General features: G+C 39.3%; 1 protein-coding gene across 1 annotated transcript in view; it reads right to left on the bottom strand.

Annotated features, from left to right (window-relative positions):
* PICALM (phosphatidylinositol binding clathrin assembly protein) overlaps positions 1-27,041 on the bottom strand; it is a 121,777-nt gene extending 94,736 nt beyond the window's left edge. Inside the window, exon 1 of the mRNA XM_027770456.1 lies at positions 26,789-27,041. Coding sequence (XP_027626257.1) covers positions 26,789-26,918 — 130 coding nt within the window. The 5' untranslated portion in view covers positions 26,919-27,041. The remainder of the gene's footprint in view (positions 1-26,788) is intronic.
* Positions 27,042-27,190: the final 149 nt, after the last annotated feature.

Raw genomic sequence — 27,190 nt, 5'->3', positions numbered from 1 at the left:
TTTCCCTACGTACAGGCTTGAAATATCTCTCATACAAGGCATTTTGATAAGCCAATCTATGCTACGAAAGAATTTAGAAACAATAAATTTAATACTTAACATATACATAATACCTAACAGTGGTTTTTATTTAATTCTTCTGTTTCTATGTACTAATAACAGTAACAACTGTACTAATGCAGTTATTAATAAATCATTAATATATAAATCATTAATATTTATTATTAACTGCATATTATTTTTATTAATTATTAGCAAAGGTCTTTGAATAAGAATTAGCTGGTTCTTCCATGAAGCTATTAATAGTACCTATGGAATATTCTATACATAATATATTTTCAAAAGCCACATTCTATTTGTGGATGAATTTTTTTTTTTTGAGAGGTTTTTGCTATAGGGCGTGTGCACTCGCCAGACAGAGACAGAGAGTCAGAAAGCGAGAAATCAACCCCCAGGGTGGATGGCCACACCGCAATCCCTTCTCCTCCATTCTCCTCTCGGGATCTTGGGCATGCGAGCACACACACCTGGCATGAGATTTAAGACACTGGGTCCGGGACGCAAACCGTAGTCGACTACATGGGAGTCCAGCAACATAGCCATTACATTAACCGCTGGTCCCATGGATGAATATTTTTAAAATCCTTTAAATTTCCAAAAGAATGTATCTTTAGTTTGTTATAAGAAAGCATTTATATATATCTTAAATTTTATAGGCAAGTAACAAAGAAATTTTAGCCACCTCTCTCTTGTTATATAGTACTCATCTTTCACCAATTTCATTTTTTGTTATGGTGCCAAAGGACCCACCAAATAAATCTTTTTTTTTTTTTTTAAGTTTACTAAAGGGCACCTGCACTCACTGGAGTGAGTGAGTGAGAGAGAGAGAGAGAAGACTCCAGGGGGATGGCAAGTCACAATTTCTTCTCCTCTCATGATTTTGGGCATGGACTCCCAGAGTGTTTTATTGCCACCTCATCTGGGACTCAAACTACACGGTCAGTCATGTGGGATCCAGCAGCCTTAACCTCCATGCCACTTGCTGGCCCCAAATAAAATTTCTACCCAACTAAAATGTTATTATTGTGTATACTACTACTTTTCAAGTTAATCCCACCCTAAATTTGACAAACACTGGAAAACATGAAGTAGCTTTTTCTTTCCATGCTGTATTAGGTATCTTCCAGAATGACTGGGATAGGCAGGTGGGAAGAAAGAGTTTGTTTTTATCTCTATCTAAGAGATATTTCCTTAAAGTTCACTTTTCCCTATTAGAAATCTTCTGGATTACACTTATTTGATAGACTGGCCTAAGCGTTGCTCATTTCCAATGTCTGCTTCAAATAGCAAGAATGAGAATGGCAATTTCACCATCACTAAAGTTCCATTATAGGCTCGCCTGCTTCTATGTATGGTCCCATCCATTTCCATGTATAGTATTGTACTATGACAGGACTAAGAACCCAATGGCATTTCAGAATGAGCAAAGGATCTAGAATCAAATTCCAGATTAATTATTCACCATTATGACTTCAGGCATGTTTATTAGTCATTAAGGTATGGATTTCTTCATTTTAATAATAGAAATATTAATACATTTTCAAATCCTTTTTGTGTAAGATAATTTAGGGTACTTTATAAACCTTAAAACCCCATTACCAGTAAGATATTATTTTTGCTTAATATTATATTTTATTGATGACTTGTTCCTCATTTTAGTAGACTATTCCTCCACCACTTTCCAATGCAGGACTCTGAAAAACACTCCAAACTCAATGACTTCTATAAAACCTGCTCCAAAGCCCAGTTTCTTCATCAACTGGGAAGTGTTATCAGTTTCTTCTACTCAATATGTACAATGGCAAAACTTTTATACATACAGGTTTCTTCATACATTACAAAGTTCTTTCATTTAGTTTTCTGATTATTATAACAGCCTCTCACAATCTGTTATTTCCACTATGAAGATGTAAATACCTGCCTAACTAAAGCAACTTAAACTAGTGGCTATGCTGGAACCAGATTCCTCAGACAGAAATCTTTCCACGAGAGAGATGGATGAAGAGACACACACACACACACTCACACACTCTCTCTCTCTCCCCCCTACCCTACTCCCAAGTGGTCCAAGTCATGTCATCACCTTTTGTAATTCTTAAGTCTACACATTCTGACTAATGCCTAGTACAAACAGTAACCACTTCTTTCTTGTCTGGTTTAGTATATCCTTCTCATTAACGTCATCATCTTCACTTTGGCTATAATGAACTAAAGCAGAATATACGTAAGGCAACCAAGGCAACCTACTGTTCAATTCAATTTCACAAGGAATGGGTTTCACAAGTCTTTGAGCAGTCTTTATCTCCAAATGACTCAGAAACTGCAAATCTTAATTTACAAGCAAGTTTAAAGAAGTCAGTAATGTCACAGAATAATCAACTTAACAGACTTCAAGTGAACAGGCTTTGTGTGATTTCACATGAAAGGAACACAAAGCAGTTTTACAGTCATCTGCCATGGATATGTGATCATTCCCAATATTAAGTAATAGCATATGATGTAAGTTATGTTAAAATGAGACCTCAAAAGATACAACACTTTCTTGGTTTGTCATTTAATCAGGAAAATGTTATTCTAATAAAGAAAGTAAAGAAAAAAAGCAATTCTAGGGTAAGTCTGTAAGTCTAAAAACAGGAAGCAGTTTAAGCTTCTCTTAAAAGGTTTCCCATCTCCTGATAGGAAGAAATGGGTTCTCCCCTTGCACAACCTCCTGAGTGGCTCTACAAATAGCTTTCTAACTTAGGTGCCAGTTGCAACTCCATAACTAAATTTAAGTCATTACCTACGACTATTCTTTATTGCTAGCCAGCTATGTTATGCAGCATTTCTGGAATGGGCTAAAGAAACCACCTGAAAACATTGCTTTAGTCTACTCAAGGTCACCATGTCAAAACCCCATTTTCTAAGAATAAGAACAAAAATTTAAAAAGGTTTATAGTCTACAAAGTCTCAAGTCTTATAATACCACCCAACTCAAATTCTAAGATTGGTAACTAATGTACAATTACACGGTTCTGTGAAGAATAGTTATAAAATCTAATATTGAGAAAAAGAAAAATAAAGCAAAAATGCCTGCTAAACCATAACTTCTAATTCCTGAAGAGATGACTTTAGGGGCCAGCAGGTTATGTGGTGGTTGGTATATTTCTACATAGCCAACCCTGGTTTCAGTCCTGGACCTGGAGGCCTGAAAATCATGTCAGGCAGATAAGCATGCATGCTCAAAATCCCAGAAGAAGAACAGAGCAGGGACTGTGGCATGACTATACCCAAAATCCCAGAAGAACAGAGAAGGGACTGTGGCATGACTATACCCCCTGGGGAATGATTTCTCACTTTATCACTCAATGTCTTTCTGTCTCTCTCCAGTGAGCATACACACCATAAGGGGGGGGAGGGGCAGAGCTGGTTTTATTTCTAAAAGGAAATACACAAATGTGAGTAAAGATAATGTGAGGATATCTTTCCAATTTTGAATATAAAAGCCAAAATAATCATGTAGGGCTGGCCCCACAGTGTATCAGTTAAGTATGGGTCCCATGTGGCTGACCAGTATTCAACTCCTGGTCCCAAAAGTTTACAGGTGCGTGCCCAAGTGCCTAGGATTCTGATGGGATGGAAAACTAGAGGAAAAAGGGATGTGGCATGACCAAGCCTCACTGGAGGGTTTGCCTTTCTCTCTTGCCACCTTCTCTCTCTCTCTTCTCATCCCTCTCTTTTAGGTGCACATACACTCTCTGCCATAATAAAAGAAAGAAATTTAAAAATAATCATGTGAAGAACAAATCAGAATTTTTTTTCCAATCCCATACCAAAATATCAAATACAACTATTTAATAACTTATTTTCCTTGGATATGCAATTTTAAAAAATCATTGTAGAGCAACCCGCTCCATTCTGTGTTTTATCAACAAATCTTCAGTCACCTTATAAATCAAAACTAGACAAATCCTCCCATGACAGCTCACTTGAAATAAAGCTAATTACTGCAGTTAGTGAAATTAGTTTTTTTTTTCCTATTCACCTAAAAGAAATGCTACCTTTCAAAACCCTACCACTCCCTTTCCCCAGATGCAATGTGAAGACAGATAAATTCAGAAGCTGAAAAGGGTACCAATGATGATTAAATAGTACTTTCCCAAGTATAACTATATATATTGGACACAAATAAAGATTAATCTACATCAGTGAGTTGCTTATTTAATTACAAGTCACACACGCAACACAAAATGGCCAAAAAGAAAGATAACTCACACTTCATTCAACTAGTCAACTCTAAACTAGCAATAAATATACCACATGTCACACCAAACTGACCTCGTCCAGCCTCAGTGGTTCAGCAGTAGTGCAGGACTGCTGACCACCACATGCCAACTGTTCCAGGACCAGGTGGTTAGTGGTATGAGAGAAATTCGCACGTATGTGCCTAGAATCCCATGGCCTAGAAAAAGGGGCCTGTCAACTATGACTGAGCCCTATGGAGGGATGCTTCCCCCTTACCCCTCAGGCACATGCATACAAACACATGCTCTAGTACGGAAAAAAATGTATAAGTAATTATTGACACAGCTTTACAGTTCTAATATTTAAAAGTAAATACATGCAGTTACCCATTCCATAACGCACACACACAGTGTATCTGTAATTGAAGAAACAAGCTTCTAACAAGCAACAAAATCAAGGATCCCTGAAACAACAGCAAGGCTTATATTCCTATAGTTCTATGAAATGAGATGGAAAGTAAATTTAAAGCAATCATCTGTAAATTCATTAATTTTACCAAATAATCTTAAAATGAGGATACTGTGGTAGAACATATAGTCAGAGATTAGTAATGCTCCTTTATATATTCTCAACCGATCTCCCTATGACCAAGTGTGAGTGAATACAATTTGGAAGTATAGATCACTTAGTCTGTAACAATAGTTAAAGAAACCACACTATCACCCTTTTGTACGTACCAATTCATAATGCTGACATGAATATTCTAAAGCAATTTAGGGTGAAAAAAAAAGGCAACCTATGTAACCTACTGATCTTCCTAAGATCATCTGGAGATAAGACCAACATCTCATTTTCCAATGCAGGGTTTGTTCTTTTTGAAGGCTATTATAATTTATTCTAAGAAGTAAAAGAAACCTGCCATTTCTAAATGTAATCTTACATATTTTTTTAAAACTATACTTCTCAAAGAAAAGCTCTCTCCTAACTATCTCATTCTCTAAATGTTTTTTGTGGTGTAAGAGGTCCCCCTAGATTGCCTAACTTCCAGTCAAGGTTCTTCATACCATCTGTTAGATTTATCTTATTTAGCCACTAAATAGGTTTTTGTAAGTATTAACTGTATTCATGTCAAATTGCTCAAGATACAGAAAGATTCCTTAAAGCTCAGCTATTCTCCAAGACCTTTTATACGTTATGTCCTAACTAAATTTATTTGATAAGATTTTGTGCAACGATGAAGACTGGAAAGGTCCTTTGAACTTTTATAAAATCTCTACCTTCAAATCAAAATTATGTATACAGGGACCAGCAGTTAGCGTAATGGCTATGTCGCTGGACTCCCACGTAGCAGACCGCGGTTCGCATCCTGGCCCCGGTGGCTTAAACTCACGCCAGGCACATGTGCGTGCCCAAGATCCCGAGAGGAGAATGGAGGAGAAGGGATTACGGCGTGACCATCCCCTCTAGGGGGTGATTTCTTGCTTTCTGTCTCTCTGTCTGGTGAGTGCACACGCCCTATAGCAAAAAACCTCTCCAAAAAAAAAAAAAAAAAAATTACATATACATTATTTGTTTTGAAGACTTTTTCAATGATTCTTGTATGATCTAGAGTCTCAGAAATCCCCCAAACCTAAGAAAGTTTCCCTATTAATTCAATCTCTAATAATCAAATTAATATAAAAAGCTTGAAGCTGGGCCAGCCCTATAAACTAATGGGTAAGGGAGTTAGATCACACCTGAAAACTGTGCTGTTTGAATAGTGGCCTGGTGGCTTCAAAAACATACTGGGTACGCATGTGCATGTGCCCCAAATCCCAAGAGGATAGAGAGATGGAAGAGTTTGTAGGTGACTAGGCCTTAGTGAAGCGTACTTTCACCCTCCCTCTTTCTCTCTCTATCCATTGCATACACCCTCTAATAATTAAAAAATAAAAAATAAAAATAAAAGCTTGAAGCTCCTCAGCTTAATGAGCAATGAAACACCTTACTTCCCCTATTTTTACTTTGGCAGCAGAAAATACAAATTTAGAGTAACTTTGAAACCTTGGCTCGGGAACCAGCAGTTAGCGTGGTGGCTATGTTGCTGGACTCCCACGTAGTCGACTGCGGTTCGCGTTCCGGTCCCGGTGGCTTAAAACTCACACCGGGCGCGTGTGCGTGCATGCCCAAGATCCTGAGAGGAGAATGGAGGTGAAGGGATTGCGGCGTGACCATCCCCCTGGGGGGTGATTTCTCGCTTTCTGTCTCTGTCTCTGTCTGTCAGGCGAGCGCACGCGCCCTATAGCAAAAATCTCTCCAGAGAAAAAAATAAAATTAAGAAAAATTTAAAAATTTTAAAAAAGAGAAACCTTGGCTCTAACAATGATCCAGCTTTGCCCACAGCAGACAAAACTACCTGTATAAACAATATCTAAAGACTATATGATTACAATTTCTACTCGTCTAAAATCTACACGTAGATAACGGATCCAACTGCATTTCTCATTACATAGACCCAAAGCACTCCATTTGTAAATTGATTCCTCTGTTCTCCAAACATAATTCCAGCCTTCCTGCATAAAATGTTTGCTCATGCTCTCTCCTCCACCTAAACTGCCTGGTGCTCTTTACTACTTATCACTGAAGGTCCAGTTCTCTTATCAAAAGCACACTCTGATGTTTATTGTCATTTGACCTGTAATAATCTCACAAAGCTTAGTAAAATAGCTATCTGTATGTTATCTTCTCTACTAGACTGATGGCAGGATCGCAAGTTTACTTTTAAGTTTCTCAATAATTTCATCACAGTAACTTGGATAATCTATAGATACTCAATATGCAATGGTTAATGAGTATATTAATTTCCAAAGGACTAACAAAGTCTTGTTTGGTAGAAATCCAGCTTTAAAAATATAAGAATGCTGGGACCAGCAGATGGCATAATGGTTAGGTAGCTGGACTCCCATATAGTCGACCATGGTTTGAGTCCCAAACCCAGTGGCTTAAAACAAACTCATACCAGGCATGAGTGCATGCATGCCCAAAATCCCAAGCGAGAAAAATAAAAAATAAAATATATATATATATATATATATATATATATATATGTATGTATATAAGAATGACTAGTAATTCAAGTATCATTTGCAGATAAACAGATGTCAATAAAGGGTATCCCTTATCCAAAATGCTTAAAACCAGAAGTGTTCTGGTTTTCAGATTTTTGAATTTTGGAATGTTTGCATTTACACAAATACAGATGCAGGCCAACTGATGGCATGGCACTTAAGGTGAATGGATTCCACATGGCCAACTGTGCAGTTCAAGTCTCAGACTTGACAGCTTGTGAAATATGCTAGGTGCATGTATGTGCATACCCAAAATCTCAAAAGGAGAAACAGGAGAAGGTACTGCAGCTTAGCCATGCCTCATGGGACAGGGGAGGGTGCTTTCTTGCTTTCCCTCCCTCCCTCCCTCCCTCCCTCTCTCTCTCTCTCTCTCTCCCTCTCCCTCTCCCTCTCTGGTGAGAGCGTATACCCTCTGGCAAATAGCAAAACAAAACAAAACAGAGATGCATGTGTTCCAGCCCTATCACGTAGAAAGGTAGCCAGAAGACCCTCACTAGATATGGCCCCGGGGGACCCCCAAATCATGACCTGAGTAAGCCTCTGTTTTTATAAATGACTCAAACTCAGGTATTTTCTGTTATTAACAACAGAAGAGGTTTGGATTTCCATACAAGTCTACAAAGGCCATATGATCACAGTACATGTGATTCTATTTAGAGACCCAAACACTATTTATAACAATATCCAGAGGTCTAGATATTGGTGCTAAAGCCCATTTAGCTTCTGCATACTGTCAACAGGATTTTACATTTATTCCATACTATTCCACTCAACAACCCTTCTACAAGATACGTAAAAGGTAGTTGCCCAGTTTCGTGCTACTGGCATCAAAAGCTAACAAACAGGAGTAATGGAGACTCTAAAATGAAGATTTAGGGAGGATGGCTGAAGAGACCAGAGTCCTATAAGACCTTTAAGATTTTCCTCTCCCAAAAGCATCTCCCCTGCTCTGATTACACTTTATATTACACATCATACAGAACTACTTAAAAGTTTTCCACAAACACATCACAAAACTTTTTTTCCTTCATGTCATCCATGCACTAATTTATAAGTAACCACTTTTTCCATCTCTAAATCACTATTCATCCTCAAAATTAATGTTACCACCTTTGTGAACGAAACGAGGCCTTAAATAAGGTCCCTTAGAGTTATTTAATTTCTTGCCTACTTTGATACTATTTCTTAAATATTTATTTATTTATTTATTTTTGGAGGGATTTTTTGCTATAGGGCCCGTGTGCTTGCCAGAGAGGCAAAGAGACAAAAAGTGAGAAATCCCCCCCCCCGGGGGGGGTGGTTGGTTAGCCACACCACAATCCCTTCTCCTCCACTCTCCTCTTGGGATTTTGGACACACACGCACAGCCTGGGTTCCAAGCCTCAGGGTTGGGGAATCAAACCACAGTCAGCCATGTGGGAGTCCAGTGGCGTAACCATTACTCCATATTGGTCCCATCATTATTATTTTAAAACTTGCTACAGTCATCAGAGAAATATGGGGGGAGGAGGGGATGAGAAAGCAAGCCACTAGGTCCAGGACTCAAACTACAGTTGGCCATGAGGGAGTCTGGCACTCTACACACCATGTTACCTGCTGGTCCTCTTTTTTGATTTACATAAAATTATTATGCATTGGGCCAGCCAGCAGTGTGGTGGTTAAGGCATGGATCCCACATGGCTGACTGTGCGGTTCAAATCCTGGATCCAGTGGGTTGAAAAACATGCTAAGTGCATGTACATTCGTGACCAAAATCCTGACAGGAGAATCGAGAAGTGACTATGGTATCACCATCCCCCAGGTGGTGATCTCTTGCTCTCTCATGAGTGCACATGCCCTATACTAAACCAAAAATATAAATATATACATATCGACATATATTTATTTATTTCAATATAGTATAATCATTTGTTTACATATTTAACAGTATTAGACCTCATGCTCCTTTAAAAGAATCAAGTGTTAATCTTTATACTCTTTTCTGGACCATGATCACTCTCTCTCAGCACTCTACTTATTGCTTCTGATCAGGAGGGTTTGTATCAGTATTGTTTAATATTAAACAGAACTCAATCTCAAAACTTTTGCCCTACATTCTTAATCACAGAGCAAGCAAAAGATTTTTAACATAGTCTCCTAGAAAATTTTACTTAAATAACACAATGATATAAAAACTATTCTCACTTTTTTCACTGAGGCTTTCTCAAAAAAAAAAAGAGAGAGAGAGAGAATTCTCACACACGATAAACAGATGGGTCTTTGTGAGTCTCCTAAAGACTCACAAAGAATGTAGAGACCAGGAGAGAAAAGCATTGCTGAGGTAGGTAGATAGTGAAAAGAAGCCTTCTGGGGCCAGCAGGTACCAAAGTGGTTAAGATGCTAGACTGCCACATGGTTGATTGCAGTTCAAACCCCAAAACCCAGTTGTTTGAAAACCATGTCAGGTGTATGTACATGCATGCCCAAAATCACAAGAAGAAAATGGAGGAGAAGGGTTGTAGCATGGACAGAACCCTTGAGGGGTGATTCCTCTAATGATCCCTCTCACTATCTCTGTCTCTAATCAGTGAGCACATGTGCCCTATGGCAAAAACCTGAAAAAAGGTGCCCCTTCTCCCATTCAATATAGCTTATTGAAGGTATATACTTCATTTCTTACTACTTTTATTTGCACTTTAAATGTGTCTGCCCATGTCCTGTACCAAAATATGCAAGCATTTTTGCACACAAGGCTTTACAGCAACCACACACACACACACACACACACACACACACACACACACATAGAGAGAGAGAGAGATAATATGTGAACTATTACAGATAACACAAAATCTAAAATCAAGGACAGTCAGGAATTTACTTCAAACAAATACACATAACCAAAACAACAACAACGATAGTAACAAAAAGGAAAAAGAGAAAAATAGAAAAAAACCTGCAATTTGGCTAACAAACTCATCTGTTCAATGTCAAGCATACCAACGACAGGCAGGACCTGAAACAGACATTTTACTATGTTAAGCTACTCTAATTTTATATAATATAACTCTCAAAAGTTTATTCTCAACTTCCATAACTTCCTGTTTTCAATAAAACTTTACTTGTTTATAGGCACAGGAGTTTAAAAAAACCACCACTACTCTCAGAACATTCCTCTTCCTTTGTGTAAAAGATCCTAATAACACATTAGAAACCCGCATAAGAAATTCACTCCTTCTTGATTTATTCAGCACCTTTATATTACATTTTTGTCATATGCAGTATTTATAGTAGTAAAACACACACAGAGGCTTTTTCTATAAACAATTATAATCACAGGAGCTATAGAAGATTATAAAAGTGTCATTATGGTAAAGTATAAGATACTATAGAAACAAACATATGATGACACTATTCAACTGTGGACCAACACAATTACTTACTGATACTCATGCTTACTATGTATTCTCTTCACATATTTAAAAGACTATATCACAACTTAAAATGCACATTATATCAGATTAAGTATTCCATTCAGATAAGAGAATGTTTGACTCAAATGATTATTAATTCCATTTATCAGTTAATGAGCTGAGTACTGGAGATTGCTATGAAGGAAATTTTTTTCCTACTCCACAATTTCCAGTTTCACATTACACAGAGGTAGTAGAGTTGTACTCCATGTCAACTTCAAAAGGCAGAAAGTTCAACACTGGACCCATAGCCTAGTGGGGACAGGAGCTGGAACCCACATGGCTGATTACAGCCATGTAATTCCTGCCCCAGCAGCTTGAAAAACATAACATGCATGTGTGTATGTATGCCCCCAAGTCCCGAAAAGACGAAGAAATTAAGGAGAAGGAATTATGCTCATGGGATGGGGGTAGCTTTATTCCCCTTTCTCTGGCTGTCTACCTTGTGAATGAATCCACACTATGGCAAATTAAAAAGAAAAAAGGGGGAAAAAACCTCAAATATCCTTAGGTTCCCTTACACACAAAGAGTATATATTCACATACCATATACAAGAGTGTATTTCCCCATACCATATCATATCCTGAGAAATTACAGAGTATTCCTCCACGTACTATATACAAAAACTAACTCAAAACTACTCAAACATAAATGTTAAGCACTAAAAACTTACACAAAACTCTTCAAAGGAAACAGATGTAAATCTGCATGACTTTAGATACTAGCTAACAATTTCTTAGATCTAACATCAAAAGTACAAAGAAAAACAGATGAATTGGATTTCATCAAAATAAAAAACTTGTATGCATCTAGGAGCACTATCGGGCCAGCAGTAGCAGGGAGGTTAAAGTGACTGGATCTCACATGGCCAACTGCGTGGTGAGTCCCAGATCCTGCAGCGTGAAAATCACACCAGCTGCATGCATGCATGTTCGAAATCCAAGAGAATGGAGAAGGGACTGTGGCGTGGCCATCTCCTCTGCGGGGGGAGCGGTCGGTGAGTTCTCATTACCCACCCACCCTCAGTCTTTCTCTGGTGAATATATGGGACCTGTAGCAAAACTAAAAAAAAAAAAAAAAAAGAAAGAAAGAAAGAAAGAAAGAAAGAAAAAATGGATATAATCAAAACAGTAGACACCTAGACAGTAGCTCTGCACTAAAATGCAACCCTCTGCAAGGCTGATCTATATGGAAGGTTCTGCGTTCAGATCTAGAGATGTTCCCAAATATGTTGGGCATGTGGCAAAGCTGGCTGAAGCCAAGAATGAATCATAGTGTCAAGGATTGGGGGTTACTGTCTCTCTGTCTCTCTTACTAAGTATAATAAACTTTGGGGGTGGGGGGGAGAACAAGTAGAAAGATAGGGACCAGCAGATGACATAATGGAGTTCCATGTAGTTGACTGTGGTTCATGTCTCGGACTCCACAGTTTGAAACTCATGCTGGCTGCCCAAAATCCCGAGAGCAGAATGGAGGAGATGGGACTGGACCATAGCCATCCCCCACTCTACGGCGAGTACACATGCCCTTATAGCAAAAATCTCAGAGGAAAAAAAAAAAAAAATAGACAAGCCACAGAATGTGGGGGGAAACTGCAAAACATAGCAGGAATCTAGTATTGAAAATAATTAAGTATTCGTCTAGAATGCAGAATATATAAAAAGTTTTAAAGCAGGCAAATGCACTTCACAACCACTTGGATGGTTATTTTTAAAATGCTGTACATACTACTGGTCTGTTAGTTACTAGTATTGTTATTGTTATCAAATCAAAAGCACAGTATATACAGGGTTTGTTACTATCCAATGTTTCATATATTAGTTGGGAATCTTGGAAGGTATCTCCACAGATTAAGGGGCATGACTGTATAAGCACATAAAATGTAAACACATGTATACACAACATGACCCTTGTTCTCAGAGGTTGTAGTCACATGAGACCTATAATCAGCAAACATGTGCATTACAACATGGCAACTGAACATATCTTATGAAATCACATGAAGCATATTCCTGCAATTATCTTTAGTGAAGGAATTCTAGAAAGTATGCCCAAAATCCTCAGCCACTACTTGAAAGAACTGCCCTATGAGTAAAATCTAATCCCTAGGAAGTAGTAAGTTTATGGCTATAAATATCATCTTCATTCCTAAAATCAAGGCTAGTATTTAAGTGCTCAGAAAAAGTGTCCAGCAATTCCCATTGGCTTTTGAAATCCACTTATGGTCTAGATTTTGTGATGCTAACTTTACCATAGTCACAACCATCCCCAATCCTTGCTTCACTTTTCATAAAGGTTTCTTCTAAAATAGCCATTTTTTTCTTTTACATTTTTGACATTAACTGTAGAGTGTATTTTATTCTTTCTTACCCAAAATGAGTATGCCATACAGTTAAAGTCTAGGAGACACCCCTCACAGACTTCAACGTGATCAGCAGCTCCTGGAGTTGTGCAAAGGAGCAGCACTAACAAGTATTTCAGATCTATTTCTGGTCTCCCATTTAATTCTTAAAATGACATTCCTACCTTTAAGAATGTATCCTCAAAAATGTGGTTTTAATATAATAGTCCAATCAAGCAGCTACAGCCAAAATTTTTGCTGTAACACTGATTTGGAAAACACTACCTAGTATTTTACACAGAACCAAACCTCTTAATGTCTCATAAGTTGTATAAAACACATAGCAATTTGTCAAAACATATTATCTATGTTACTAGTTGACTTTATATATAAAAGTTTAAACAGCTAATTTCTTTTCGTGGGGGGATTTTTAGTGACAGGGCACGTGTGCTTGCCAGAGAGATAGAGAGACAGAAAGGAAGAAATCACCGTCCCAGAGGGGATGGCCAGGCCGCATACCTTCTCCTCCATTCTCCTGTTGGAATTTTGGACACGCACACATGTGCCCAGCATTAGTTTTTAAAGGGTCCAGGACCCAAATCCAGTCAACTACATGGAAGTCCAGCAACGCAACCATTAAGCCATCTGCTGCTTTCTAACAATCACTATAAAGTATTTTTAAATGTGTACTGGAATAGGTCTCTATGTTTTATCCATTAAATTGTTCAAGGAATAATTTGAGCTAGAAAGGGAAATTGTGTATAATCATTCGATATTTACTGAGCACCCACAAGGTTGCTAACTAGGTACTTTGAGAAGAGATAAAGAACAGTTACTATTTTATTAAAAAAAAAAAAAAAAGCATAACCAAAATATACATAAAAGCATAACAGTAACCAGTTTGACAAAAGTGTAAACTTTATAAATGGTAATATGTTGGGTTGACAGGATGGGTTGAGGTAGGAGTTGCTCAGCAATGTCTTAAAGAAAGGTTACTGGGGAACCAGCAGTTAGCGTAATGGCTATGTCTCTGGACTCCCACGTAGTCGACCGCGATTCGCGTCCTAGACCCGGTTGCTTAAAACTCACACCGGGCACGTGTGCATGCGTGCCCAAGATCCCGAGAGGAGAATGGAGAAGGGATTGCGGCGTGGCCATCCCCCCTGGGGGGGTGATTTCTCACTTTCTGTCTCTATGTCTCTGTCTGTCTGGCGAGCGCATGTGCTGTATAACGAAAAAAACCTCTCCAAAAAAAAAAGAAAGGTTACTTAAAATATGAGTGTTAACAAAAGCAAGGAAGATCTGTTTCCACACAGGGATGAAGACATACTATGTCAAAGAAATGGCAGGACCAGCAGATGGCGTAATAATTACATCACTAGACTCCCACATAGTTGACCGCAGTTAGAGTCCTGGACCTGGTGGCTTAAACCGCATACCAGGCGCATGTGTGCACACGTGCCCAAGATTCCAAGAAGAGATGGAGGAGAATGGATTGCTCATGGTCATCCCCCATGCAGGATGATTTCTTGCTTTTTGTCTCTCTGTTTCTGGAGAGCACATACCTCTTTCTCTCTCTAATGTAGACAATTTAAAAGAATGTTTTTTTTTTTTTAAAAAAAAAATGTGTACTCTGGGACAGCTCTGTGGCACTATGGTAATGAACTTCTCAAAACAAACAGGATCCCTCGTGGCCACCATAGTTCAAATTCCTTACCTGATCAGCCAGAAACACATTGGGCAAGTACATGAGCTCAAGATCCAATGTGCTGGATGACTGGAGGAAGGGATCATGATGTACTCAGATCCTATGGAAGGTGCTCATCTCTCTCATGTGCACATGCACTTGCTTTATCACAAATTTTAAAAAAAGAGAGGAGGAAAAAAAAACCCCAAAGAGCTAAAAGTAGGTTTTGTCTATTGATATTTTATGTTGGAAATTAAAATTGACAAATTTAAACATACTAATTTCTTTTAAAACAATATGTTAACATGTTTCATGAAAAGTAACTACGTCTTCCAAAACAAAAAAATTAAAAGAATAGCATTGTTTTACATTTTTACAAACTCCTTATTATCTGGATTAATAGAAAACATGGGCATGGGAATTCTCACCTGTCACTATATTCAATATGTTGCAATATCACAAATCACACAGCCTCTGGAAAATTCTACTGTACACTGGTGAAAAGAACAAAAGTAAAAAAAGGCAAATGATGTCTTTGTTTATGAATATAGTTCTGACCTCATAAAATTGCTAAAACAGTCTTGGGGAACCCCTGAAGTATTCAGACTATACTTCAGCGAGAATAATACAAATGGTCCCAGAACTAGGTATCCACATGTAAAAAAAAAAAGATCTAGATACCAACTTTACACCCTTCACTAAAATGAATTTAAAATGAATTGTATACCTAAATGTAAAATGTAAAACTCTAAAGCTCCTAGAAGGAGAAAAACTAGGTTAACTCTGGGTTTAATAATGACATTTTAGATACAACACCGAAAGTAAGACCCATGAAAAAAAGAACTGCTAAGTTTAAACTTCATTAAAATTAAATTTTTCTACTCTGCTAAAGACATGGTCAAGGGACCAGCAGTTAGCGGAATGGCTATGTTGCTGGACTCCCACGTAGTCAATCGTGGTTCGTGTCCCAGACCCGGTGGCTTAAACTCACGCCGGGCGCGTGTGCGTGCATGCCCAAGATCCCAAGAGGAGAATGGAGGAGAAGGAACTGCGGCGTGGCCGTCCCCCCTGGGGGGTGCTTTCTCGCTTTCTATCTCTCTGTCTGTCTGTCTGGCGAGCGCATGCCCCCTATAGCAAAAACCTCTCCAAAAAAAAAAAAAAGGACATGGTCAAGAGAAAGAAAAGTCAAGTCACACTGGAAGAAAATATTTTTATATAGAACTATTATTTTAAAAAAAAAATAACCCTTAAAACTCAACAGTAAGAGAGCTGGCCCTTTGTGCATAGAAAGTCAGATCACAATGGCTGACCACAGTTCAAATCCCCACCCTGGTGGCTATGAAATATACTCTGGTAGCATATGCATGTGTGCCCCAAATCCTGACAGCATGGAGAAATAAAAAAAGAACTGTAGTGTGACCATTCCCCACTGAGGGAAGCTTGTTCTCTCACAAGCATTCTCACTCACTCATGCTTTCTCTCTCTGTCTCTCCCTCTGGGCCTTCTTCCCTCCCTCCCACTCACATATTCGCCTTCTGACAATTAAAAAACAAATTAAAACAATGAAGAATGTGACATTTAAAACAAGCCAAAGTCTTTTAAAACACCTTAGTTTAACAGACATCTTAAAGATATAAAGTACCCAAGTATGCAAGAGTAAAGACATTCCACATCCTATGGCATATCTTCAGAAAAAATGAAAATTAAAACAAGGAGATACCTATTAAAATGGCCAAAATCCACAAGAGATATTTAATGCTGACAAAGATGGGAACAACAGAGACTCTCATTCTTTCGTTTGTTTGTTTGTTTGGAGAGGTTTTTGCTATAGGGCACATGCACTAACTAGAAAGACAGAGAGAGAGAGACAGCAAGACATCCCCCCCCCCCCAAGGGGGATAGCCATGTCGCAATCCCTTCTCCTCCATTCTCCTCTCGGGATCTTGGGCACGCACGCACACGCCAGCACGAGTTTAAGCCACAGGGTCCAGGACTCGAACCACAGTCCAACTACATGGGAGTCCAGCAACACAGCCATTACGCCAACTGCTGGTCCCAAGACACTCATACTTAACTGATAGGAATGCAAAAACAGTATAGCCACTTCAAAAGACAGTTTGGCAGTTTTATACAAAACTAAACATACTAACACACTCCTTGTTGTGGACACAGTCCCTGACTTACGATGGTTGTTAGACTGAAAATTTGTAAACTTTACTAACAGGTTTGTCATGGCATTCAATAAATTTCTGACTTACAGTATTTTCAACTTAGAAGGGGATTATCAAGACATAACTCAACTATAAGTCAAGGAATATCTGTATTTACCCAAATGGCTGGAACCTTATGTCCAGAGAAAAACCATGCACACGAATGTTTATAGCAGTTTTATTCGTAACTGCCAAAACTTGCAAGCAACTAACATCCCCTTCAGTAAGTAAATGAACAAATAAATCATGGTATATGCAGAATATTCAATGAGACTAAAAAGAAATGAAAAGACATGAAGGAATCAGAAATGCATATTACATGCAGAAAAAAAAAAAACAATCTGAAAGGCTATATACCATGTGATTCCAACTGTGTAACATTGTGGAAAAGTCAAAACTATACAGAGAGAAAAAAATTAAGAGGTTGCCAGGAATTTGAAGGGGGAGTGAAAAGCTGGAGCACAGAGGACTTTTAGGACAATGAAACACTTCTATATGATTCTTTCTCTTTTCTTTTAGTTTTTGCTATAGGGAGTGTGTGTTCGCCAAAGAGAGACAAACAGAAAGTGAGAAATGACCCCTGGCGGGGATGGCCACACTGCCATCTCTTCTCCAGTCTCCTCTCGGGATTACACATGCATGCGCATGGGCCTGGCATGATTTTCAAGCCACTGGGTCAGAGACTCAAAATGCAGTCAGCCATTGGGGATCCAGGGCCTCAACCTCCACGCCAGTTGCTGGCCCCATATGATTCTTAATAGTGGATATATTTCATCATGTATTTGTCAAAAGGCACAGAATGTACAAATCAAGATTGAAATCTAAACCATGGACTTTAGAGGGTCATGATGTGTCAACACAGGTTCATCAATTTTAACAAATGGGGAACCAGCAGTTAGCGTAATGGCTATGTCGCTGGATTCCCACGTAGTCGACCGCGGTTCGCGTCCCGGACCCGGTGGCTTAAAACTCACGCTGGGCACGTGTGCGTGCGTGCCCAAGATCCCGAGAGGAGAATGGAGGAGAAGGGATTGTGGCGTGACCATCCCCCCTGGGGGATGATTTCTCGCTTTCTGTCTCTATGTCTCTCTCTGTCTGTCTGGCGAGCGCACACGCCCTACAGTGAAAACCTCTCAAAACAAAAAAAATTTTAACAAATGTACCACTTTAGTGTGAGATGCTGATAATGAGGAGGAGGGTTTTGTGTGTGTGGAGATAAAGAGTAAATGGGAACTCTCTGAATCTCCCAGTTAATTCTGCTATGAATCTAAAACTGCTCTAAAAAATAAACACTACTTTTTAAAAATCTACTGCCAGGACCAGCAGATGGGATAATGGTTATATCACTGGACTACCATGTAGTCAACTGCGGTTCAAGTCCCAGAGGCTTGAAACATGGCCGGTGCATATGTGTGCATGCCCAAAAATCCCAAGAGAATGGAGGAGACGGGACTGAGGCATGGCTATCTCCTCTGGGGGGTGATGTCTTGCTTTTTTGTGTGTGTGTCTCTCTCTCTTTATTTATATATATGGCGTGCACCTTATAGCAAAAAATCTCTCTTAAAAAAAAAAATCCACTGCCATAAACAAATATAATAATTTATTCATTTTCTGAAATAGAAAGTTATGCTGAAATAGCAATATAGACTCTCATGCTAGATTACTTAGATTCAAATCCCAGTTCCTCTCTTCCTGGCTTTATGTCCTTGGGCAATTTACTGCACAACTCATTACTTTTGTTTATACTTTGATAAAAAGGGGACAGTAATTAAATCTCTCTCACAAAGTTGTTGAAGGCTAAACATGCTGGGGACCAGCAAGTGGCGTGATGGTTAAGGCACTGGACACTCCCACAGGTCGACCACGGTTCAAGTCCCGGACCTGGTGGCTTGCATTCTCACTCCCCACCCCACCCCACCCCATCTCTCTCTCTCCCCCCATGTCTCTCTCTGGCCAAATTAAATGATGAATAAATAAAATTAAATAAAATAATATTTTTAAAAAACTAAACATGTTAATTAGCAAATGTAAAGTATTCCACATAGTGCCAGCACAAAGAACTAATAGATACTAGTATATATAAAAATCAATCTAAGCATAAGCACAAAGAACAAGCCTGTTGCTACCTATATACTAATGTTAAGAAATTCTTGAAAAATCCTTTATATTCTGATAATCTGGCAAATCACAATTTTGAACACATTTATTAGTACACAAGTTTAAGTACATCAAAATTTCCTTTTAAAGGAGTATCATTTGTCAAAACTGTTCTCCACAAAAAGAAATATATATACAAAACTCTAAAAGGTTAAATCCCAAATTCAGATTTTCTAGAGAAATGTATAGGGAACCAGCAGTTAGCGTAATGGCTATGTCGCTGGACTCCCACGTAGTCGACCACAGTTTGCGTCCCGGCCCTGGTGGCTTAAAACTCCCGCCGGGCGCATGTGTGTGCATTACCAAGATCCCAAGAGGAGAATGGAGGAGAAGGGATTGCGGTGTGACCATCCCCCCTGGGGGGTGATTTCTCGCTTTCTGTCTCTCTGTCTCTCTCTCTCTGTCTGTCTGGCGAGCGCACACACCCTATAGCGAAAACCTCTCCAAAAAAAAAAAGTATAAACCAGTTTAACTGAGAACATACTAAGAAAGAACACAAAGTATTAAAAATGCCACTTTAGTCACCAAAAGAACAGGAAGAGCAAATACTAATAAACCTTTACTTTGGTGACCAGCAGTTGGCGTAATGGCTATGTTGCTGGACTCCTATGTAGTCAACCACTGTTCGAGTCCCAGACCGGGTGGCTTAAACTCACGCCAGGTGTGTGTGCATTCGTGCCCAAGATCCTGAGAGAATGGAGAAGGGATTGCGGCGTGGCCATCCCCCCAGGGGGTGATGTCTCGCTCTCTCTCTCTTTCTGGCAAGCGCACATGCCCTGTAGCAAAGCAAAAACCTCTCAAAAAATAAAAAACAAAAAATCTTTACTTTAAAAGTAGGGCCTTTGATAGGGCCCTAACTTCTTGCCAAGAAACCTTTAAATTTATTTTTCTTATTTCTTCGATTTAAAGAGAGTAATTATAAAATTAAGTACTCTAGAACTGAAGGAAACAGTACAGAAGCAACTCTCTACATTATGATGAACTTTTACATTAAATATTCCAAATAATGGACAAGGTCAAAATAAAAACTTTATTTTAAATTAAAGCAATTCTGATAATTAATTAAAATGGATTATTTTTACACAATATATCTGTGTGTGTGTGTACACATATATACTGGGGGGTGGGAACGGGAGAGATTTTTTTTTTGGGGGGGGAGTTTTTTCGCTATAGGGCGCATGTGCTCGCCAGACAGACAGAGACATAGAGACAACGAGAAATCACCCCCCCGGGGGTATGGTCACACCGCAATCTCTTCTCCTCCATTCTCCTCTTGGGATCTTGGACACGCATGCACACATACGCTCCCACTATGAGTTTAAGCCACCAGGTCTGGGACGCGATCCACGGTCGACTATGTGGGAGTCCAGCGACATAGCCATTACACTAACTGCTGGTTCCCGAGATTTTTGCTATAGGGTGCGTGGACTCACCAGAAAGACAGACAGAAGCAAGAAATCAGCCCTGGGGCGAGGAGATGGGGGTGGATGGCCATGCTGCAATCCCTTCTACTCCAGTCTCCTCTCAGGATCTTGGGCATGTGCACACAGGCACCCAGTGTGAGCTTTAAGCCACTGAGTCCAGGACTCAAAACTACTGTCTATGTGAAAGTCCAGAGACGTAACCATTACGCCATCTGCTGGCCCTGACAATTAAGTGTATTTTTAAACATCAAAGTAAATGTTTCATACAAATCCTGTCAAAGAAAAAAGCTAAGTCACTTCATATCAAGTGTTTCACTTCTCACCTGCCACTCTTAAGTTAAATTAAAGGACAACTTTAAAAACTGCTCAGATAAAGGGTTGAAAAATTGTGGCACATATACACTATGGAGTACTTTTAAGCTATAAAGAACAATGAGATACTGCCATTTGACTCAATATGGAAGACTTAGTGCTAAGTGAAGTAAGTCAGGCCTTGAAACACAAACATTGTATATCCCTGCTCACTCTATACAGCATACATGCACTCTACGGCAGAAAAGGAAAGATCTGAAAATCTGATAGTAGGAAGGATAAGTGTAGACAACAGAATCTGTAAAGGAGGGGAGTAGATAATAAGAGACCAGTGGGAAGGGCAAAGGAAAGAAACACTTAACAGATCCAAGAATATAAAATTCTCTATTGAAAATGATAGATATGATAATATCCTTGAGTGCCATAAATAAATATAAAATTATTCATATATATGTATATATAAAATAAACATAAGCATAGATGTCCAAAGTCTAGTAATAAACATTTTGTAAAATGGTAAGTCTAACAGTGAGGCATAATTTATGTTACAAAGATATTTAAGAATTTGTTTGCTAATTAAAAATAGAAATGACAAGTTCTCTTTAGAGTTTCTCTTTTATAATACCTACTATTTAGAAACATAACTAAATATACCTAGGAGGAAAAACATACATCTGTATAGTTCTACTATGTACCTCAGGCATTCGATATACATAGTCAAATCTTACCATTACTACACCACTTTGATAACTCCATTACTATTTTCTGTATTTTAGAACTATTAAAATCCAAGTAGTAGTGGGACCAGCAGATGGTGTAACAGTTACATGGCGGGATTCCCACATAGCTGCCCATGGTTCAAATCCCAGACCTGGTGACTGAAAACTTACACCAGGCCCATGTGCACATGTGTGTGTGCACACGTGCCCAAAATCCTAAGAGGAGAATGGAGAAGGGATAGTGGTGTGACCATCCCCCCAGGGGTGTGATTTCTGTCTCTTCATCTGTCTCTGTGCCCAGCAAACATCTCCTTAAAAAAAAAAAAATCCAAGTAGTAGTGAAGAACAGAAGTAGTCAAGTAATGAAAAACAAAATCATAAATTCTATGGTTAATTCTCATGGGAACTGTAAGCTTACACATTAATTACAAAATTCACAGTCTTGTGGGACCAGCAGATGGCGTAACAGTTACATTGCTGGACTCCCACATAGTTGATCACAGTTCAGAGTCCCAGACCGGGTAGCTTAAACTCACACCAGGCGAGTACGAATGTGTACCCAAAATCCTGAAAGGAGACTACAGGAGAAGGAACTGCAGAATGGCCGTGCCCTCTTGGGGGGTGAGGGTGGGGTTTCTCGCTTTGTGTCTCTGTCTATCTCTCTGGTGAGCACATACACCCTATAGCAAAAAATCTCTTAAAAACAAAAACAAAAAAACACTGTCTTTTTAAAACAAGACCCTTTTGAAAAACCCACGTTACTGTCTTTCTAGAGACTCTTAAAACATGTTTTTAACTTTGTCTTCTTTAAGTACATCTTCTTGGGAATTAGATGCCAGATATGAAACCTTCTTGACACTATACAAACAGGCTCTGTGGCCCGGTAATGAAGGCAGTCAGATCCTACATGGTGACTTCTCAGTTCTATTACAGACGCAGCAGCATGAGACACATGCTGAACACTTTTCGTGCCTCAAACCTCCAAAGCAAAAAGAGACAGAGATGGGACGATGGTGTGACCATCCCCATGGAGGTTGCTTTCCCCTCTCCCTCTGGCAAGCATATGTACTCTCTACTGCACTCACACATAAGACATTAAAGATCAATACATTTCCTTAAAAAATGATATTAATTCAGCTATATTTTGATGATTTATATATTTTTTTCTTTTTTTAATTGCCAGAAGGTACATGCACTTAACCAGAGAGACTGAAAGAGAGAAAGAAGGAAAATGAACACTCCTAAAGGGGCATAATCACACCAGTTTCCTTCTCCTCCCTTTCTCCTTCCTGTTAGTGTTTCAAGCCTCCAGGGCAAGGATTCCACAAGTATAGTTGGGCTGTCCATTTGGGATGAGGCTTCTTTAACTGCTAGGCTATGGGGTTAGCCCTACATTTTCAATGTTACACAAACCATTATGCCAAATACAAATCTCACATTCCACTATTCATAACACTGACAAATATTATTCTAAAATCGTTTCTACAATTAAAAGTAGGCAGGATCTAGATTTAGTTCACAACACACAAATACCCATGTTCTATCCACCATAGAGATACACTTAAAATTGATGTTTAATAAGAATTTGATCTTGATTTCATTTTAGACTTAATAAAGCAGATTGTGGTTGGAATAAAATGTTTCTGCAAATTAACTGGTAAAAAGTATGAATAAAAAAGTGAAGGCAGTATAGCCATTAACATAAAAATTACATTTCAGTGAACATGTCAAAATGAACATTCCCAAGAATAGTATAAAATAAACAAGTATGGGGGAAAAATTAAGGATTCATATTTTTAAAAAGGATAAAACTAACAGTTGTGAAATAAAGTAAGAATGTTTTTTAAATAAGTCCTATTTTAAACCGGTTTTGTCTGTGTGTCAATCATTATGTACATGTTTTTAAGCATTTTCTACCTTCTTTAAATAGAATTAGAAGCCACTTTCTATGCATATCACACCCCCAGTTGTGAGAAGATTAATGAAATGATGGATAATAAGTACCAGGAAAATGAAAATCCTTCAAACATAAGGGCCACTATACTTTTGACTTGATTATGGTCATTAAAGGCCTGATATTAAATGGAAATCATGTTTATTTTTACAAATATGTTTTAAGTTTGACAACTCTGCACATTAGGGACACTAGTTAACACCATTATCCACTAACATCTATAAGGAAAGCACACAGACATTTCCTCAACAATTATATAGTGCATGAATTGAACCTTAACTCATGGATTATAACCATCACTTCTAAAATGGAAAGATCTTGGCAAAAAAGTACACAGAAGCCACTTCCACATTCTAAGGGCCTATAGGTAAAAGAATCAATCAAGCATATTTTTGTTAAATGCTACCATTTAAAAAACCAAATGGTATTCTTTAGCTTCAAAGAAGTATAGGTTGGTTGTTGGGGACATTAAAAGGTACAAGAGAACTAAGCTTCACGATAAGGAAAAATTACTTGAAATGACAGCTCTCTATATTAAAGCCTAAAATTCACTATATTAACAACAAGGAGGAAGTCTTTTCAATTTTCTCAAAGAATATTAAAATGTGGGGTGGATCAAGTAAACCACTCATTGGTCAGACATTAATTTAAAATACATTTATTTAATTTAATTAGTGAAAACTAGTTACATAAGGAACACAGTATCACTGTATTTGGAAATAATCACTAAAAAGAAATAGAAGCATCTATTGAAACTTCTTTTTTTTTAATCAAACACTACCAGCTATATTCAAGCTCTTAAAAGTTAAGAGTTTGTAAACACAGCAAGGGTGAGGAAAAGGAACCACATATGTGAGATTGTCCTGAGAAGCTTATCCCAGTCAGCATCTGCTGCAGTAGTGGCTACTATAAAGAGAAAAGACCAACAACATTTATAAAATCACAAGCAAGTACCACTCTTCTTACCTACTTTCTATCCTTTTTGGCAATGTTTTGAAAGAACCACACTACATTTGAAGACACAGATCTCTATAAAGACTTTTAGAAACTGTTACCTCTTCTTGCTATGATTTATCATTTTGAGTATGGGAACAGTAAAATTGTTCACATAGTCACAAGCAGTTCTTTAACCCCTCCACACCAAAACAAAACAAAACAAAACAAAAAAAACTGACAAAAGCAACTAACAAAAGAAATAACACAGTGTTAGGACAACCTTTAAGATTTGGTAGAGCCAACCAAATGGTTATTTGAAAGTAGGCAGCAGCAAAGTCTACTGGAATATCAGTTTATCAAAAAGAATCAGGGCTTTAGGATGTGTTTTAAAGAACTTCCTGTTTATAGGAGTATCACCACTTAAAGATATATATTCTCTGTTTTCTAAACAGGGAAAGACAGTTTTAGATATACATTCTCTGTTTTCTAAACAGGGAATGACAGTTAAAAAGCAGCCTGAATGAGTATCACAGAGAACCAAGCAGTAATGATTTTTCAAAAACTTTTTCAGGGCAGAGGAGCAAATCACAATGAATACTGGTTTATCTGCCACAATAACTTGTTCTTAGAGTAATTCATGAGCAAAGTCTATTGAAAGAATTCACATTTTGTACATTCTTTTTGAGTGCAAAAGTTACGGCCAAAGTCCAAATGAATTTGAAATCGAAACAAGACTCCAGACACCGAATTCCCCTTCAAGACATGCTCACTCTTGATTTAACCAGCAAAGAAAAGTCACTTTTGTGTAGGATGAAAGTCAGGATGTGTCCAGCAGTCATTTCAAAAGGGAACTATTGTTGAGTATTTCCCTATTTTTCACAGAGAAGTTTCAGATCAAACTTCCATCAGCCCAATGCTGGAGTGATTCACTGAGCTTTGCACCCTGACATAAAGGGACACAAAGAAAAAGACTGTTACAGGTGGCTTCCAGGTTTGAAAAACGTTGGAAGGAATTAGCTCTGTAAATCCTACCTTAGTGAAGGAAGTAAGAAGTAATATCATGCCATGTAAGAGAAGCTAGTTCCCCAAGAGATAATCAGCAAAAATTAACACATATCCAAACTCTTAATATGATGAAACCTCTTCTCACCAAGGTTTTTAGAGATGTTATTTGTAGGTAAGTCTATGAAATCCACTTTGAATTCCACCGGTCTATGCTTCGCACTCAAGATTCTAAATTCAAACCGCCAGAGTTAACAGTTCCAGGAACTGCTACCAGTATCTCTCTAAAGCCTTTTTCCATATTCCCCATTCGAAAAAATAAAAAAGGGAGGAAAGTGGAGGGAAGTTTGACATTCACAACTCACCCCAGACCGAAGTACGTACAATACAATGTTTAAATGCCACCAGAGGCAAATAAAAATCCCAGCTCCCCACAAAGCCTTCGAAACACCAAACTGAGTCCCTCGACTCTCACTACCACAAAAAAAAAAGTAAATCTGGATAAAAGTCGAGTCCCGGGTATGATATTTAAAGACAAAAAAGAATCGAACGAACGTAGGTGAAGCTACAGAGGCAAAGAAAGGTAATAACCCTAATGCGGGAGGATCCGTGGAAGAGAAAGCACAGAAAGAAAAGGAAGGGACAAGAAGCCAATGGAGCAAAAGGAAGTGGGGATCACACCAAGGGAGGCAGCTCTGAGAGCTGCAGAGTAACAAGGATCTGGGTTCTCGGAACCGGGCGTCTACGGAAAGCCGAAGAAGGCTAAAGGGGAAACAATGGGACGGTGAGACCGGGAGCAAGCGGGGAAATGCTCGAACCCGGGCAAAGAGGCGGCCGGGACGGGGGACCGTGGAGCAGAGGCTGCAGTGGATGGAGGAGAGAGGCAGGGGGCTGGAAAGCTGGTGGGGAGCAAGTTGGTCGGCTGTGAGGGGTTACGGTGGCGCATCCGGCAGGGAGGCCAGGGTCCCCCAGGAACCCGGAGGGGAGTGGCTTGTCTGAGGTTTTCCGACTGGGAACTGGCAGAACAGAGGCCGTGAAGGCAGGTGTGATGGAAGCAAAAAGAACACAGCTCGACGGGTACAGGAACCGCCGCGCCAGATAAGACGCAGGGAGAGAAGAGGCAGCTGAAGGGAGAGAAGAGAGATGGAGAGAAGGACGCGGCAGCGCGGGCGGGGAGAAGGGCCGCAAGCGGCTTCACTCACAGTCCAGGTGCTTTTTCTTGGGCCCCATGATCTCGTGGGTCGTGGCCTTGCATACTGTCTTAGACACGGCAGAGCCGGTGACACTGTGCTGGGCGGCGGTGATTCGGTCCGTCAGGCTCTGGCCGGACATCTCTGCGGCTCCTCCGCCACCCTCCTGCTCGGCAGCCGGCGGGGACTGGGCACACCAGCCCGTAGAAAACCGGCTCGTGTCTCCCGCGAGGTCGTACACGATGTCGGGCACTCCCTTGCCCCCGCCTCAGTTCAGCCCACCCCTTCCCTGGTCAGCTGGAGCCGGGCAGGGCAAGAGGGACAGGCAGCTGCAGGAAAATGGCGGCGCCAGGCTCCTCCTCGGAGCTTTCCGGGCTGCCCCCGGGTCACGTGACGCGGGCGCCGCCCCTCCTC

The sequence above is a fragment of the Tupaia chinensis genome, unplaced genomic scaffold (genome assembly GCF_000334495.1).
Source record: "Tupaia chinensis unplaced genomic scaffold, TupChi_1.0 Scaffold000139_1, whole genome shotgun sequence".
In the NCBI taxonomy this organism is placed as follows: Eukaryota; Metazoa; Chordata; class Mammalia; order Scandentia; family Tupaiidae; genus Tupaia; species Tupaia belangeri.
The sequence above is the reverse complement of the archived record's forward strand: the minus strand, read 5'-3'. Positions and strand labels throughout refer to the sequence as shown.